At 42.8% G+C, this 17,955-nt stretch overlaps 1 protein-coding gene across 4 annotated transcripts in view; it reads right to left on the minus strand.

The window, feature by feature from the left end:
* Positions 1–17,955, minus strand: part of GNPAT (glyceronephosphate O-acyltransferase) — a 33,751-nt gene that overhangs the window by 11,020 nt on the left and 4,776 nt on the right. The window contains exons 2-9 of one of the 4 annotated variants that reach the window (XM_027595923.2): positions 17,222–17,335; positions 14,051–14,233; positions 7,147–7,323; positions 4,640–4,769; positions 1,966–2,093; positions 1,564–1,639; positions 1,165–1,316; positions 923–1,053 (exon numbers count right to left, since the gene is read on the minus strand). In XM_027595923.2, coding sequence (XP_027451724.1) covers positions 923–1,053; positions 1,165–1,316; positions 1,564–1,639; positions 1,966–2,093; positions 4,640–4,769; positions 7,147–7,323; positions 14,051–14,233; positions 17,222–17,263 — 1,019 coding nt within the window. In that variant the 5' untranslated portion in view covers positions 17,264–17,335. Of the gene's footprint in view, positions 1–922; positions 1,054–1,164; positions 1,317–1,563; positions 1,640–1,965; positions 2,094–4,639; positions 4,770–7,146; positions 7,324–7,560; positions 7,701–14,050; positions 14,234–14,931; positions 15,050–17,221; positions 17,336–17,955 lie in introns of those variants that run through there. The other 3 variants (XM_027595924.2, XM_027595925.1, XM_027595922.2) reach the window with 3 other exon arrangements.

Consider the following 17,955-nt stretch of genomic DNA (forward strand, 5'->3'; position numbering starts at 1 on the left):
TTATGAATGATGTTGTAATCACGGGAAGCCTGGCTGAGCAGATGGTTTGTCTCCCTTACTTCCCCAGGTGTATTTCTCCAAATTAAGAAAACCCAAGTGTGTGTCTGTACCTGCATCCTGAAAGGACCTAATACATTTCTGTGCCCATAAAACTACAACCTTCTGGGGGCGCCTGGGTGGCGCAGTGGGCGAAGCGTCTGACTCTTGGTCTCGGCTCCGGTCATGATCTCAGGGTCGTGGGATGGAGCCCCGAGTCGGGCTCTGCGCTCAGCACAGAGTCTGCTTGTCCCTCTTCCTTTCCTTCCTGCCCCCACCCTCCCACTTTCTCTCTTTCTCAAATAAATAAATAAAATCTCAAAAAACATAACAAAACTGTAACCCTGAGGAGAGGGACTCACGCCCATTCATTGTTATCATATAATCCCTTCTAGGATCAAAAATAATACCTACCACACACTCTGGCTGACCTACCAGTAGTGCTCAGCAACTCTCCCCCGCACAGAATGGGTAGGGTACTAGGCGCTGGAGTATACTACAGGCGGTAGAGAACTGGTTCCCCTGAGAAGAATGAGCAGCACCGTCTGACTCTGTGTATTTGACATATATACCCTGCAGCTAACCGTTTTCTTTGGCAAACATAATTCTCCTCTTAATTTTTTTTTTTTTTAACTTTTAAGTAATCTCCACACCCAGCGTAGGGCTCAAACTCATAATCCTGAGATCAAGAGTCAAACGCTCCATCGACTGAGCCAGCCAGGTGCCCTGCAAACGTAATTCTTTAACTGAAGCTTTCTGCTTCCCTGATACGTGGTCTCAGATAACCAAATTTCAGTCCTAGAAGGGGTCAACTCAAGAATCACAACCACACCTCCAGATTTTCATCCTTATTTCTATGTCAGTTATGAAAACACAGGCCTTGCACCTTGGAACCAAGTTATATGGGCTCCGACTCAACCTCCCAGCCGCCAGAGATCGAAGTGACACAGGGTCTCCAAAGTATACATGGATAGTTCCAAAATTTTCAGAGAGAACCTTCCTGGCTTTCAACAATCCCTAATAACAGAGGAAATGAAACAAAGAAGAGTAAGTTCAGAAAGGAGTTGGTGTATAAACCAGCATTTTCTCTAAATTCAAGTAAAATCAAGTTGGTTATCCTTTACGTACAGTTGTAGATTCTTTCGGCTTAGGAACCCCTAGCAGCTCATACACGTAAAGCATTTCTTCCAATATCTTATCGTAACTGATGCTGATTGGAACAAGGTAGGTATCAAAAACTTCTCTTTTAAAAAATGGTTCCATCACAATATTCAGAAGACCTGTCAACAGGGAGAAATGGTTTTCTGTATGCAGTGAAACGAGGATACATAAACAGGAAGATACTGAAGCGTACATTATATCCTAAGCCCATAAATATAAACAGTTACAACTTAAAGAAACAGTTACACTTATAAAGAAAAAAATATCTTGCAAAAAAAAAAAAACAGTGTCAAGCTGTATTTAGCAGCTCCGATGACACCACACCTTCTGGGTTTGTATTCTTCTTTCAATCTCTAAAGGACCTACCAAATTTCGGAGTCAATGTCTTGGCAGAGCGACTTCTTGTCCCTTCGAGGAAAAATTCAACAGGAGCATAACCATTCTTTAAAGAGAAAACACAAACAAACAAAACAAAACACAAAACCCATTGCCTACTCTCAAAGTGAGAAACGCTTCTTTTGATTCCTTTCCCCAAGCTGCCCCCGCACCCCACCCCGGCCTCCCGAGCAAACACTGCGCACAGCGCACCCAGGTAAGAGAGCCGCACGGGGCAAACAGACCGGGGAGGTCATGCACATTCCTTCACGGGGACAAGAAGCCGAGCGGGCCATTCGGGGGTGAAGAATTTAAGTCCGATCCTACGGCAAGCTCAAGCTCGAGTGAAAAGGAAATGCAGCCTGAAAGTACTCGGAAGTTCTCTGCCTTTACCCGCAACATGGTTTTCACGTATTCAGAGAACACCGCCCAGTAGAGTTTATTGCCACCAAAGGTACGCCGCATGAAGAAGGCGCCCGACATCCGCAGCAACTCCCCGACCATCTTCATTCCCAGGAAGTCTAAACAATAAATAGAGAAGGGCTTCATCTTTATTTGCAGATCTTGAAACTTTCTATAAATACCTAAACTCACATTCTGTGACGAAAGAGTTCACGTATGGAAGCCACTGCTATGATGATCACTAATCGTACTTCCCGAGCTGAAAATCCGGAAGAGACATCAAACAGAATTATGGGAGAGCCTTGGACAGCGTGGGCAGGCCCACCGGGGGGCTACCACGTGTGTCCCCCGCACCCCCGCATTTATAACCACGGCCGGCACGGTGATGAGCTCAGTAAGGTGATCATGCCGCTTGACGACAGACCGGCATGTGTCCTCCGTGTTGGCCACCTGGCCAGACCAGCTCTCGCCTTTCTTTCTTACCCATGAGGTAAAAATATCAGCCTTCTTTTAGTAGCACAGATGAAATAAAGCAAGTCTGGGATGCTTTAGTCTGCCATTCGTTTTAAAACCCTCCTTTTTTCCATTTTCCTTAATTTTCAATGCTCACATGTCTGGACAGATGAAAATGCTTTTAAAGTACTTAAGTCCCTGGCAATTTTTACCTCACTCTTTACTGCATTTATTAACCAAGGTGTACGCCTGAATCCCAACTTTGCTGGCTCCCTCCAAAGGGAGAAGATAAACAGTGATTTGCGTTAGCAATCCTGCTTTTAGGAATCAGTCCTCCAGAAATAAAAGCACCAATATGAGAATATATTGTAAAACTGCAACCACAAAACTACCGAATTACGGTTGGCCGTAATATTCACCTACCCTGCTGAATATTATAATGTTAGATATGAAGTTGGGCCTTCATCTTACACTGTATCCAAATTAACTCGAAATGGATCAAAGGCCTAAATGTAAGACCTAAAACTATAAAATTCTTAGAGGAAAACACAGAGGTAAAACTTCATGATATTAAATGTGGCAATGATTTCCTGGATAGGACACTGAACGCACAGAGAACAAAAGAAACTGACAAAGAAATTGGGCTATATCACAATGAAAAGCTTCTGTGCATCAAAGGATCCATTGATAGAGTGCAAAGTCAACTTTGGGAGAAATTTGATGTGAGAAGGGAAAAAATATTTGCAGATCATGTATCTGGTAAGGGGTTATTATCGATAATATATAAAGAACTCCTACAACTCAAGAACAACAACAAAAAACCCAATTCAAAAATAGGCAAAAGACTTGAATAGATACTCTTCCAAAAAAGATACAGAAATGGTCAAAAAGTACATGAAAAGATGATCAACAATGTTAGTCACCAGGGAAATGCAAATCAAAATCACACTGAGATACCACGTCCTACCCATTAGGATGGCTATTATTAAAAAACAGAAAAGCAAAACAAGAAAACCCCAGGAATGCCTAGGTGACTCAGTTGGTTAGGTGTCTGCCTTTGGCTCAGGTCATGATCCCAGGGTCCTGGGATTGAGTCCTGCATTGGGCTCCTTGCTCAGCGGGGAGCCCGCTTCTCCCTCTGTCTGCCACTCCCCCTGTTCGTGTTCTGACAAATAAATAAAATCTTAAAAAAACAAAAACTACAAGAAAATAAATGTTGGATGCAGAGAAACTGGACCATTGTGTACTGTGCTGATGGGATGTAAAATGGTGCAGCCACTATGGAAGACAATATGGTCTTCAAAAAATTTTTAAAAAATTAGCACATAATCCAGCAATTCTACTTCTGGCAATATACCCGGAAGACTCAAACATCTGCAGAGACTCAAGCAGATGTTTGTACACCTATGGTCATAGCAGCATTATTCACAATAGCCAAAAGGTGGAAGCAACCCAAGCGTCCACGGACAGAACAATGGATAAACAACATGTGCTCTATACGTCCAATCAAATAGGATTCGGCCTTTAGGAAGAAAATTCTGAAACATGGTGCAACATGAATGGACCCTGAGGACATGATGCTGAGTGAAAGAAACCAGTCATGAAAGGACAAATCCTGTAGGATTCCACGCATATGAGGTATCTAGAGGAGCCAAATTCCTACAGACAGAAAGTAGAATGGTGGTGGCCAGCAGCCGGCGGGAGACCAGAATGAGGAGTTAGTGTTGAATGGGGACAGAATTTCAGGTCTGCCGAGATGAAAAGTGGGTGGAGTTCTGTGGACGGAAGGTGGTGAGGGATGCGCAACAATGTGAATGTATTTAATACCACTGAACTACGGACTTAAAGACGGTTACGGCGGTAAATTTTATGTTTTGTGTCTTTTACCATAATTAAAAAATATGTAAAAAAATTTTTACTGACCTTAGAGATAAACCACTGATAAATTATCAGATAAAAAAAGCAAAGGCAGGTCATACATATGGTGGCATCTCATTTTTCAAACCTAAACCGAAACGCCCCTGTGCACACATTCTTGTTTCCGTCTGCAGTGAGGACGGCACGGAGAGACTTAACCCCAACTACCGGACACCGGGGTCAGATGGCAGGAGGGGGAGGGGGTCTGCATCCTCATCTTCAAGTACCTCAATCACTGCGAAAATTGTTTCAGTGACTATTTTCATTTTTATAATTAAAACAAAACAATACGTACCTGTTCCTGCAGCTATGACTGGTACCGGTAAATCATAGTTGTATAAGAGAAAAGACAACATCAGAAAGTCAATGTAGCTTCGATGACTGGGCAGCAGGACAACGGGGTGCTCTTGGATGGCTCGTTGTAGCTTTAAAAGAAATGTTACGGTTTGAATACTTTCTGTTTTCCTATTATTAAAATCACATGTCACATCAGAAAATGGAAGAATGGGTATATGTACAGAGGGAGTACTAAGGATAATAATGTCTTCCTGCCTCCCCTACTACACACAGAAAACTTATCTCAGAGTTTTAGTTAACCTCACATAATGCAAGATTAAAAATGTACATTTTATAGATCCTAATAATAACAGGGATGATCACCAACATATTAGCTGGGCACCCTATTAAGCATTTTACATACTAAGCATTTTACGTGCATTGTTTAATACGACATATTTGTAAATAAGGCCTAAGCATTAGGTTCCTCATTTGCGACATGGGTCACGCATCTGATCGACGGCCAAGCTGCAGATGGAACTGAACTGAGTCTGAATTAAAAAGTCAGCTGTTATCCAATGCGCTAGACTGGTTGTGTGCAGTAAGAGAGAACAAAGTGTCTCTCAGGTAGATTAATAAAAACAAATTGGACAAATGCGAGGTATGGTATTTCTCTATTTATACACTGGACTTGCCGCCAGGAAGAATGGGTGCCCTTAGAAGGAATCTGAGCTTCCAGATATATTCCATAGGCTATCAGCCTCAAAAATATTCACCTGGATCAATGTGTTATCTGTTTTTAAAAAATCTAAATATAATTCACCAAGGCAAGGTAATGTGTGATCAGTTAAGAAGACGTGGCCAGTCAACATTCTCTCGATGGCTGTATCAAACATTTTTATTTTTTAAGATTTATTTATTTCTTTGAGAGAGTGAGAGAGTGCATGAGCACGCATGGGGGCGTGGGCAGAGGGAAAGAATCTCAAGCAGACTCCCTAATGAGCGTGGAGCCCGACGCAGGGCTTAATCTCATGACCCATGAGATCATGACCCCAGTCGAAACCAAGAGTTGGATGTTCAACTGACTGAGCCACCCAGGCATCCCCCCCCCGCAAGGGGGGCTCTCTGGCTCTCTTGAGAGAGAGCCAGAGAGTAACTCAGCAAACTAGAGAATAGTCATTGGAGGAAAACAGAAGAAATATATGAAAGTAAAATAAATGACTGAATAAAACATTAAAAAACATGTAGAAGGCCAATGGAGGTAAGAGCTTCTTAGTAAGGGTAAAAACAATATTAAAAATAAAAAATGAATAAAAATAGGAAAAGCTCTTCCTTCCAGAAGAAAGCAGACTATAACACGCCTGTTAAATCACTCCTGAGTGATGGAATTAGAAAAATCACCATTTGGCAATCATCTGAGTAATAACTGGTTCAGGCAAAAATCATCAGTCAATGTGAAAACTTGTGGAGGAGACTATGCTGGAAACCAGGACCCTGAAACATCCTTAGAGTATCTCTCCACACGATACTTATTCTTTACCAAGGGAAATAGGGTAATTTTACAGTGGAGGAACCCGGCTGATACCACATGATGAAAGTGAACTCTACCAGTAAGGGGGCAGACAGCCACCATGAGCTCCTCGATCTGTTGCACTGAGAAGAATACAACGTTGTCTCCTGCCCAAGCCCCACAACTGTGAGTCTAATCCTGAGAAAACAACACTCAAATCCAAATCAAGACATGCTATAAAATGACTGGTCCGTTTTTTTGTTTTTTGTTTTTTTTTTCTCAAAACTAGTATGAAACACAAAGACTGTGCACCTGGGTGGCTCAGATGGTTACGTGTCTGCCTTCGGCTCAGGTCATGATCCCAGGGTCCTGGGATCGAGTCCCGCCTCGGGCTCCCTGCTCAGCGGGGAGCCTGCTTCTCCCTCTGCCTCTTATGGATAAATAAATAAAATCTTAAAAAAAAAAAAAAAAAAAAAAGAAACACAAAGACTAAGGAATTGTTCCAGATTAAAAGAGTCTAAAGAGATACGGAAGCTGAATGTAACACATGATGTAGGATTTCTTTTGCTACACAAGATATAACCGGGGTGATCGACGAGATACGAATGAGGTCTGCATTACTGTGTATTAGTGCTGTATCGATGTCAATTTGCTTATTTTGATAATTGCACCATAAGGGAATGTCCTTGTTTATGGGAAAAACACAGCAGAGTATTGAGGAGAGGATAAAGGAAATGTTGTAAGGGGACCCAGGTGGATCATATGCAGAAATTCTTGGCATTACTTCTGTAGCTTTGCGGACATCTGGCATGAAGTTTGTCTGTAAGTCTTACCTGACTAAGTGAATTAGTCTGAGGTCTGTAGGTCTGAAAGCAAAAAACATCACCCTCCAGAGAAGCAAAGCAGCCTGGACGCCTGCTGACGAGGGCCTGCTCATTTAGTGCAGAATGAGAGGTCTTGGAGTTGATTAAATCGTGAGGGGTAGAAGAGGTTGTTTTTAAACAAGCAGTACTCACTTTCTGAATACCTTCTTCATTTACACACACCTTGGAGAAAATTTGTTTAAATATTTTGCTCAGGGCAAAGGCAAAAAACCGGATGGCTCCCAGACGCAGTTTGTGGCTCATTTCATCCAAAATCTCACAAACTTCCTCTTGGAGGACATCGACGGATTGAAGGGATTCCTTGGAAAGCTAGAAAGAAAGGGGAAACAGGGGTACGACTCTGAAGAAAAGCCAGAACTCTATTCACTCAAACTGCTATGACTAGTTCCAAATGGACGGGTAGCTCAAAAATGTTACATTTTCTTTCTCATTTAAATTGACATAATTTATCTTCCAACATAAATAGATAAATGATCCTATTTAGACAACTTCAATGACTGGAAATTCAAAAAGAAAGAGAATAGGCTCTCTAGGATAGCATCTCACCTTTCCATTTGATTTGTTAATAAGCTTACAGCCAAATTCTCTAAAATAAGTTGTTGCCCAGGAACTAGTGTGCTAGCATAGATATTTGGCAGTTTCTTTCAGCAGATTGCTGCAGCACTTCATCTGCTTGCTCCATGCTACTACAAAGTAATATACAAAGTAAAAATACAAGATTATGTTGAAGTAACCATTCAGACTATATCAGAGATACAGGTTACTGGGACAAAACTCTCCAAAGTATCAAAGGATAACTAGTGAACTCAATGACCTCACACTGGAACTCTCTTTATTCCGAAGGCGTACCACATCTCTTTGTAAAGAGAACAAAATGTTGGCTGTGTGCTAGGCCTGGGGATGGGGATGAATAAGTCAGTGTCTGTCCTCAGGGAATTCTAATTTGACCCCTTAAGCAAGCACGTTGAAAAAGAATGGCATCTATGTGATAAATAATATTTATCCTTTGCAGAGGAGAATGTGATGCTTTAGGATGAGGCCCAGAAGATGAGAGGGTAGGATGCTAGAGTCCCAACTTCCTAAATTACATGAAGCTTCTCTTTAAAAAAAAAAAAAAAAATTTAAAAATAATAAAAATAAAAAAATAAAAATAATTTTAAAAATAATTCTCTCTTTTAAAAATAAAAAAAATTTAAAAATAAGAAATTAACATTGCATAAAATTAGCCATTTCAAACTAAACAATTCAGTGGCACTTGGTACCTTCACAAACGGATAATCCTCCTCTCCCTAGCTCCATATTTTATCTTTTGCAGGGAAATAGAGGAATCAATGGACTGGTGGTAAGGATGGATTTCAGGACACAAGCCTAGGAAAAGGGAGTACACTTGGAAAACCATCAAAATAGTTCAGGCCGGAGACAGAAAAGGCCCCCAGAAAGGCAATAACAGGTGCCGAGGGGAAGGGGACGGGGCGTGAGTGCTCAGCTGTTTCGGGCAACAGAATGCATGGTGGGGCCGTCCTGGAATTGGCAGTAGAGAGCAGGGGTAGAAGGCAGTGCGGTGCAGGGGCTGAGAAGGCAGGTACACTGATTTTGAGGTGTTCAGAGCCATATAAGGGAGAGGGCCTGCAGGGAGAAGGACAACTGGAGATAAGAGTCTGAACCGCGATTACCTAGCCAGGGCTAGAGGTCCTGTTTGAGCACCACCAGACTACAGATGCAAACGGAAATGACAGAGTGGGTAAAACAGACCAGGGAGACTGCAGGGATGGAGGTAAGAGGCTGAGGGTTCAACCTTAAGGAACACTGACCGGCGGATGGAGGAACTCGTCAAGACATTAACAAGGAAGATGATAAGAGAACCCGACTGTGTGATGCCATAAATGTCAAGGTACGAGAGGTCCTGCAGGAGAGAGTGTCCGACAAAAACTGACACAGTCAAGATACAGTGAAGACTGAAGGGACCCCTTCGACTGGGCCACGGGGAGAGCCCCAGTAAGCTCTACTGGCTCAAACGCAGCCGCCTGCTCAAAGCAGGAGGTGCACGGGGAAGGACACACCACACCTTTGAGAAGCTGGGATGAGAAGGGAGAGAGACGTGGAGCATTAAAAAGAACGAATCCATGACTGAGCAGGCCCCCACCGGGAGGTGCTGATGCCCAGCTGGGCCCGTGCAGAAGGCTGAAGAGGACAGACAAGCCCCCTGGGGACCTGAAGGAATTGGGCAGATGAAGAACACAGGTGAGCAGGCTGGTCTGTTCAGAAGGAACGGTCTTCTCCAGGACTGGAGGAGAGCACAGAAGCAGAGAATGACCTGATCTCTCATTTTGTGCAACGGGACTTCTTGTTTGCCCAACAGATATGTCTGTCCTTCCAGATCCTTCTTCCCGGAAACCTAAGATAAGATTAGAAGATGAATAGCTTTATAAACTCCTTGTTCCAGTGTTGTCCCTTGGTCAGTCTGTTCTCCACATCACAAACCTGAGTGGTTTCTTTTTTTTTTTAAGGTTTTATTTATTTATTTGAGAGAGAGAGAGAGAGAGAGAGAGAGAGAGAGAGAGCGAGCATGAGCAGGGGGAGGGGCAGAGAGAGAGGGAGAAGCTTGGATGTGGGGCTCGATCCCAGGGATCCTGACCCGAGCAGATGCTTCACTGACTGAGCCCCCCAGGTGCCCCTGAGCGGTATCTTAAACGCAGAACTAATCTCATCCTTCCTGGGCCGCAGCCTTTCACTGGCTGCCCTGCATGTTCGGTGGGACAAAGGCAGCCTGAGGTGACAGCAGAACTAGAAGAGACAGGAGCTACCGAGGAGGGCAGCGTAGGAAGGGCAAGCGAGAAGCCCAAGACGGCATCTGGATTTCTGGTCTGAGCAGCGGGCATGTGGAGGGGCCGCTCTTGGAGATATGCAGAACTGGGTGGGGGGGGTGTGCATGGTACAAGTGCTGGGGGTGGGGGGGCCAAAGAGCTCCTGAATGTGAGATGCTTTTGGGTTTTCCAAGTAGGTATTCCAGTAGACAAAAATATATGCATGAAATTCAAAAGAGATCTGGGTTGAAGCAACAGATACCAATTATTATTTACTATATATTGTTATTTATAACATATTATTTAATAATATAATAGGGAGACATCAGCATTTAAGGAATCTGATGATAAATAAAACTGCCCAGTGAGTAGGTAGAATAAGAAGGGATTAGAACAAAATCCTGAGGAATAGCAGCATTTAAAGAGACAGGCAAAGGAAAAGAAGCCCATATAGACAACTGAGGAATGATCAAAAAGATTTGGTGGTGGTGGTGGAGCGGGGCACCTGGCTGGTTCAGTTGAAGCATGCGACTCTTGATCTCGGGACTGTGGCTTCGAGCCCCACACTGGGTGTAGTAATTTACTTAAAAATAAAATCTTAAAAAAAAAAAAAGATTTGGTGGGTAAGGGGGAGAAAATATGGTATCACAGAAAAAAAGGAGGGAGAGTGTGCCAAAGGCCACGAAGGATGTCAACAAGGTTGATTTTAGCCATCAGGAAGGAGTCATTCACAGTCTTGGAAAGAGCAATTACAGCGGGTTGGAAACTGGATCCCAGTGAGCTGTGTATACATGGGGGGTGAGAAAGTACAGACCCAAGTACGGCAAACACAGCTGACTTCTTCCAGGAGGAGAGTACAAGTGAGAAAGGAAGTGCTGAGTCATAAGGAGAGAAGGAATATGCCCAAACAAGGCTGATTTCAGCTGGAAGAGGACTGAACGAGTTCAGTGATGATGGTAAAGAGCTAATGAAGAGGAAGAAGTTGAAGACATTTGAGGGGACAGACAATAGAGCAAAGTCCCTGAGGAGGACGGAGCAGGTGAAGTTCAGAGCAAAGGAGTAGGGGAGGGATTGCACTCCAACAGGAGAAAGGGCTCCCTGTCCCTTTTTAACAGGAGGGAAGAAGAGAATGAGGGTACAGACGCAGGTAAATTAGTAGCTGGGTCCCAGGAAGTTGGGAGTTGTCACATAATGGTTTACACTGTCTTTATGAAGTAGGAAGAAATGTCACCTGTTGAGGGTAAGGGACGGAGGTTGGAGGCTCAGAAAGAATAGGGCTGACACTGATACTTCCATTTTGGAGACCGGGAGAGAGTTCCCTGAGGAAACAAGGAATTCTTGGGTAACACTGAGGGCCCAGCTGTGTTGCATAATCCTGAGTTTAGAACAATTCCAATTTACTTACATTAAGTGATTTTTTTTTTCTCAGCAGCACAGCCAAGTGTGAGAAACACTGGCTTATATCAGTCATACTTAACCTGGCCGTGTATTAGAATTACTTGGGGAGCTTTTAAAAAAGAAAAAAGAAGAAGAAAGAGATGCCTGGGTCCTATCCCAGACCAATTACATCGGAATCTCGGTGGACAGGACAAAAGCATTTTTTTTTCATTCATTCATTCGAGAAATATTTATTGAATGTGTACTATGTGTTAGGCACTAGGAATACAGCAAAAAAAAGATAAAAATATAGAATACAGAAAAAAAAGAGAGTCATAAGGGAGATAAAAATTTTTGCCTTCATGGAGTTTTTGCCTTCATAGCCTTCAAGGCTAAAAAATTTAGCCTTCATACCAGTGGAAAATAATAGTTAACTTTCTGTAAAAGTTCTCCAGGTGATCCTAACAAAGAGCCAGTATCGAGAACCACTGTCTTTAGCTTCTAATTGATGAGGAAACTTTACTTCACTTATGAAATAGGCCCACTCAGAGAGGACTAATAGTTTCCCCAAGACAAATCATGACAGACAAATTAAACCAAAAGGGTGAGCATAGGTCATACGTTCATTCAAATCAGAAGAAAACAGACAGGAGCGCCTGGGTGGCTCAGTTAGTGAAGCGTCTGCCCTCGGATCAGGTCGTGATCCCGGGGTCCTGGGATGGAGCCAAGCCCGCATCGGGCTCCCTGCTCAGCGAGGAGCCTGCTTCTCCCTCTACCTCTGCCCCTGCTCGTGTGCACGCTCTCTCTCTTGCTCACTCTCTGTCTCAAATAAATAAATCTTAAAAAAAAGTCAACGGAGCACAGTCTCTACAGGTAAATCTCAAAGCCTGGGAACGCCTGGACAAGGTGACAGGGAGGGCCGGCCATGAGGAAGCTGGAATCGTGCCCACTGAATACCTCTATCTGATGTCTTCAAATGACATGTCCAAAACAGACCTTAGCTTTTCTCTCAAGCCCATTCCCTCTCCTCAGTTCCCTATCTCAGTGAATGCTTCTGTCATCCTCTCTTTTCCTTCCTGTCATTCACCCAACTGATCATAAATAAGGTCTACTCCACCTCTGAAATTTTTCTTTCTGTTTTGAGAGGGAGTGAGAGAGGAGGAGGGAGGGGCAGAGGGAGAATCTTAAGCTCAGCACGGAGCTCCATGCTCAGCACGGAGCCTGACTCAGGGCTCAATCTCAGGTTCCTAAGATCATGACCTGAGCCAAAATCTAGACTCGGACACAACGGACTGAGCCACCCAGGCACCCCTACCTCTTAAATTTCTTAAATCTGTCCATCTCTGTTTCTACAACCACAGTCTAGGCAACTGTGATCCCACAAAAGGGTTACTGGAAGAGCATCATGACCAGACTTCCTGTCTCCACTTGTGGCAGAATGGTGTTTCTAAAACATTAACTGATCACACCACACTCCAACCTAAAACCTTTCAATGGCTTTGCACTGTACGTAGGATAAAATCTAATTCCTCTGGATGGTTTATAAGATTTATTTATTATTTATTTTTAGAGAGAGCGAGCGAGCATGAGTAGGGGGAGGGCAGAGGGAGAGAGAGAGAGGGGAAGAGAGAATCTCCAGCAGACTCCCCACTGAGCGGGGAGCCCAACTTGGGGCTTGATCTCAAAACCCTGAGATCATGACCCAAGCTGAAGTCAGATGCTTAACTGACTGAGCCACCCAGGTGGCCCCTCTGAATGGTTTATAACACCCTTTGTGATGTGGCCCCTGTCTCTAAATTCCTACCATTTTACCCCCTCTTTGCTCTCTCTGGTCTGGTCATACCGAACTGCTCCTAGTACTGTGACCATGCATGTTCTCTAGTTGCTAAAATATACTGGTGGCTCCCAAACTTTGCTATACTTTGGAACCAACTGGGCTGCTGCTCCTTTTTTTTCTTCTTGAGAGACAGAATGTGAACGGGGGTGGGGTAGAGGGAGAAAGAATCGTAAGCAGGTGCACACCCAGCATGGAGCCCAACAAGGGGCTCGATCTCACGACCCTGAGATCCTGACCTGAGCCAAAACCAAGAGTTGGACGCTTAACCAAATGAGCCACCCAGGTGCCGCCCCTCGACTGGGCTTCTTTAAAAACTACTCCTAGGATGTCTGGCTCCTTCCCTGACATTCTAATTCATATGGGGGTGAGATCTATGCACAGGGATTCTTGAAAGTTTCTCTAGCAATTTTAATGTGCAGTGAGATTTAACCATGGGCAAAAAGTTATTTGCTCTGCTAGGAATACTTCTTCACCCACTTCACCTGGAAAACCCCTAACCATCTTTTAGGCATCATTAAGAAAAAAAAAAAAAATCACCTTTCTAATTCCCTACACAAAATTATTTGCCCTATGATTACTGCCCCTGTACACTGGGCTCCCACTAGCATGTCTTGTATCTTATTTCATTGTAATTGACTGTACAACTGTCATTGTTCCCTGTCAGACTACAGTTGACCCTTGAACAACGTGGGGGCTGGGTGCCAACCCCCTAGGTGGTTGAAAATCCACATGTAACTTTTGGCTCCCCAAAACTTGACTAATGGCCTACCGCTGACTGATAACCTTACGGATAACATAAACAGTTGGTTTACAGGTATTTTCAACGTTACATGCATTATAGACTGTATTCTCACAGTAAAATAAGCTAGAGAAAGCCTTTTTAAGAAAACTATAAGGAAAACATATTTACAGTACTGTACTGTACTTACTGAAAAAAAAATCTATGTATAAGTGGACCTGTGCTGTTCCTTGTTGACAATGAACAAATCTGGTTTTGGGTGAAGAGGGAATCACTTACCTGTTTAATGACATAATGAACTTCTTCAGAATTGAGAACACTAGATTTAATATCACTTGGCTTGCAAGGAGTAATTCCCTTATAGACAAGAGGTGTGTAGCATTTCATTGCAAATTTCAAGTCACTGACATGCCTCCTCTCCTCTAAAATATCTTCAAATTCATCCCATTTTTTGAGCTCCTTCTGTGGGTAAGGCAAACGAAAGAAAGTAATGCACATACTGTAAAGTAAATTAGGACAGATGAGAGACTACACTGGTAAGGTTTCATCTTTGCCAACATTTTTATGCTAGGACATACGAACAAGAGCAGAGTGAACGGACAATAGGTCTTCCTATACCAAGAAAAGGAAACGTAATGATAGCTGGGGTCCAAAAAATGGATATTGAAGTATAATATTTTATTATTTCTGCTTGCTATCTTTGTAAAGCCAGTACCCCTCTGGGAAAGTTAACAAAGATAGCAAAGATTGAGTCATTAAGCTCTAGAATCATCTGATCAACTTTGCAATCAATTTTATCTGACCAATTTTATCAAGCACATTGATAAATTTGTCTGCCTCTTCTACGTAGCTTTAAAAATTAAAGCATACAATAGAAATTCTAAATTATGTCAAATCAAATAAAAATACATGGGTGCAAATAAAAGGAAAATTCACTTAAGAAAAAAGTGCTCCCACAGAAGCTATTGGCGAGCAGTCTGTCTTGCTATGACTACTTTCTTACCCCCTTTGACTCCCTGCAGTTCAGCTTCCATCCAACCAGTCCCTGAAACCGCTGTTTATCAGGCTACCAATGACTACTGATTGTTAATTCTTAAAATTTTGTTTTTCTGATTATAAAAGTAATAATAGTAAAAATGATAATTACAGCTAACACGTACAGTTGTTTCCTAAAGGTCAGGCACTATTCCAAGGCATGCTTCCTTAATATGGGAATGATCCTCCACAATGGGAAAACCAAGGCATGGAGAACCAAAATAACTCACTCAGCGTTCCACTCTGCAAAGGACAGAGGCATGATTCAAACTCGAGCCTTATGGCTTCACAGAACTTGCTCCTAACCTCTATCCTACACTACTCACCATGTTAACTATGGAAAGTTTGGAAACGTGGAAACATACAAGTAAACATAAATTGCCCACAATTTTATACCTCAGGAACAACTACTCTTTACCACTTCCTAGTTTCCTTATTTTTTTTTCATTCACAGCTACACAAATACATGGCTTTTATTCAAAATGTGGACCATACCAAATATAGTTTATCTTGCCTTTTCAAATATGTTACGAGCATTTTCCTGTATTACATATTGTTTAAAAACATTTTAGTGGAAGCAACTTCCTCAAATACTTTTTTTTCCCTGGTGACCGAAGGGCTGAGGTTTGGCCTTTACCCTCCTCGAGAAGTGCTGCTGAGATGGCAGGGGTGCCTGGTAATGCATGGCTCCCTTCCATCTCCGGGCTGTGATGAGAAGCCAAGAGCCGCATCCCTTCTCCCTGGCTACCACGGGTTTTGCCAACACAAGGCTGTCTTCTACCCGGCAGACCCTAGGCACTTCCATCTTTCCCGAATTGACCTGTGGAGGCAGCGGTCAACTTACGGGGGAAAAAACGCTTAGAGAGTCTGGGGCACTTAAATAGCAATTAGGTCACTTTTACTTCTTTACTGTATCTTAAACGGGTATAGGGTTTTGTCAAAAAGATTCTAATAAAATGTTCTAAAGCCAAAAAAAAATTTTTTTTCCTAATTACCAAAGTGCTATATGTTCATTATAAAAATCTGGAAAATACAGTAAAGCACACAGAAGAAAATTAAAATTATCTGTTGTCCAATGACTCGGGGCAGGGGTGGGGTGGGGTGGGGTGGGGTCCATTTTAGTGAATGCTTTTTTTTCTGGGCAGGTAGACACATTCCTTCCCCTAACATACATACATTTTGATTTGCCACCTGATTTTTCCACTTCATGTTATAAACACTTCCCTTTCATTTAAGTTTCTTCCACCGTATTATTTTTAATAATGGACATGTGAATTATGTTTCATGCACTGCTATTATGAGAAAATGCAACACACATTATTATTTCTTTCGAACTTAAATCATTAAACCCTGGTCTCTTTCTAGTCTTCATCTTCCTAGACCTCCCTCCAGCCTGACACCATCCTCAAGGGCTCCCTCCTTTCTCCACCTCCAACCATCCCGAAATTTTCCTACTTTGGTTTTTAATTCATGACTCTTGTCAGAGCAGAAGATCCATCTCATTGCTCTAAACCCGCGATTCTCAACCTGAAGGGAAAACTTCCTCCCAAAACTAAAATATGCCTTCTGTCCTCCCACTTCCCTTAAATGTTAACATCTCCAGCCCTCTTATCTTCATACACTTCATACACTGTGCTGAGTCCTCACACCTACTCAACTGGCTTTAGATACTAATTATACACGCCACTGAAACTCCTGCTCTGTTTTCTTTGCCCATGGGAGCTCCTGATAGACACATTTATTTGCAAACACTTCACCTATGGCCTTTCCCAAATTGAACTCATTTCTCCTCTGCACAGTCCTACAACCTGATGATTTCCCAGAAATCTCAACAACCGCCATGCCACATACATCCCTCTGCCTTATCCTATCTGCCTCCCCCCACACCCTCACCCGCGATCCATCTAATCCTGTCCAGGTGGACTTTAAGGATGTAGCAGGACTCCTCCTCAGTCACAGGTCCAGCCTGTGCACTTTATCACCATAGCGCCCTCACTGGTCTCCTTGCCCCTTTGAATCAACCCTCCATGCGGCCACGTGCTCTTTTCAAAACACAATTCTGACCAAATTGTTCCCTGCTTAAAATACTTCCAGGATTCCCACCTCCTTCAGAATTAAGACCTAAGCCACTTGTGGTATCATACAAGGAACTCTCTGACCTGACCCGTCCCTCCCTCTCCAGACTCACTGGCCACCATGCTCAAGGTCTACTCAATACCAAGTGACTTGCATTTCCCCCTAATACAATTCACTGTGGACATGATTCTGGGCCTTAGCACATGCTCATCTCTGGGCCCCGAAGGTCTTTTTGTTCCTCTGTCATCCTTGCTCAGGCATTACTGCTGTGAAAACCCTCCTTGAGCTACCCACAGGGATTCACTCTTTCTCATTAGAATGTCTTTAACTACTACCTACCTCTATTAGGGTATGTAGCCATAACCCTGCAATCGTTCGCATGTCTATCTCCCTAAGATGCAATTATCTTGAAGGTGGGAAACACATGTCCTCTTTGCATTTCCCAACATCGAGCTGCGTTTGGAATATAGCATAATTGAATGACTAAATGTTGAAGTAATGGAAAAAGATACAGAATGTTAAACTGAGAACATGACTAGGCATAATGAGAATATAAACAGGGGAGCATTCATGAGTCTCAATATAAAAAGGGTAGCATGTAAAACATGTGAAGTATGCAAACATGCACATTTTTATGCCCACGTAAATAGAGAATATATGCGGAAAAAAATCTAACTGCTAGAATTCTGGTGTAAAGCTGCAGTCCTTGTAACATACCATACTCCTGCTTCTAAGTTTCAAGAACCTTCTCAAATTTCACATTTGTCATTAGTAAAACAATAGACAATTTATATATAGACTCAGACTTGGTACAATGCAACAAACTATCATAAATTATATAATTTTAGGGATAAAAGGGGACTCAGAGACTTTCCACGTAGTGGTCCTGGGGTGGAAAGAGAAAAGGATCAGAATCAGCTGGGAAGATATATGCTATATATATCAATATACAGGCATGTATAAACAGGTTACATATATATATGAATATATAAAATACTTACAAATAAGTATACATACGGGTACACACACACACACACACACACACACACACGGAGAAAGAGGGAGAGATCCTT

This window comes from Zalophus californianus, chromosome 15, assembly GCF_009762305.2.
Source record: "Zalophus californianus isolate mZalCal1 chromosome 15, mZalCal1.pri.v2, whole genome shotgun sequence".
NCBI classification, from domain to species: Eukaryota; Metazoa; Chordata; class Mammalia; order Carnivora; family Otariidae; genus Zalophus; species Zalophus californianus.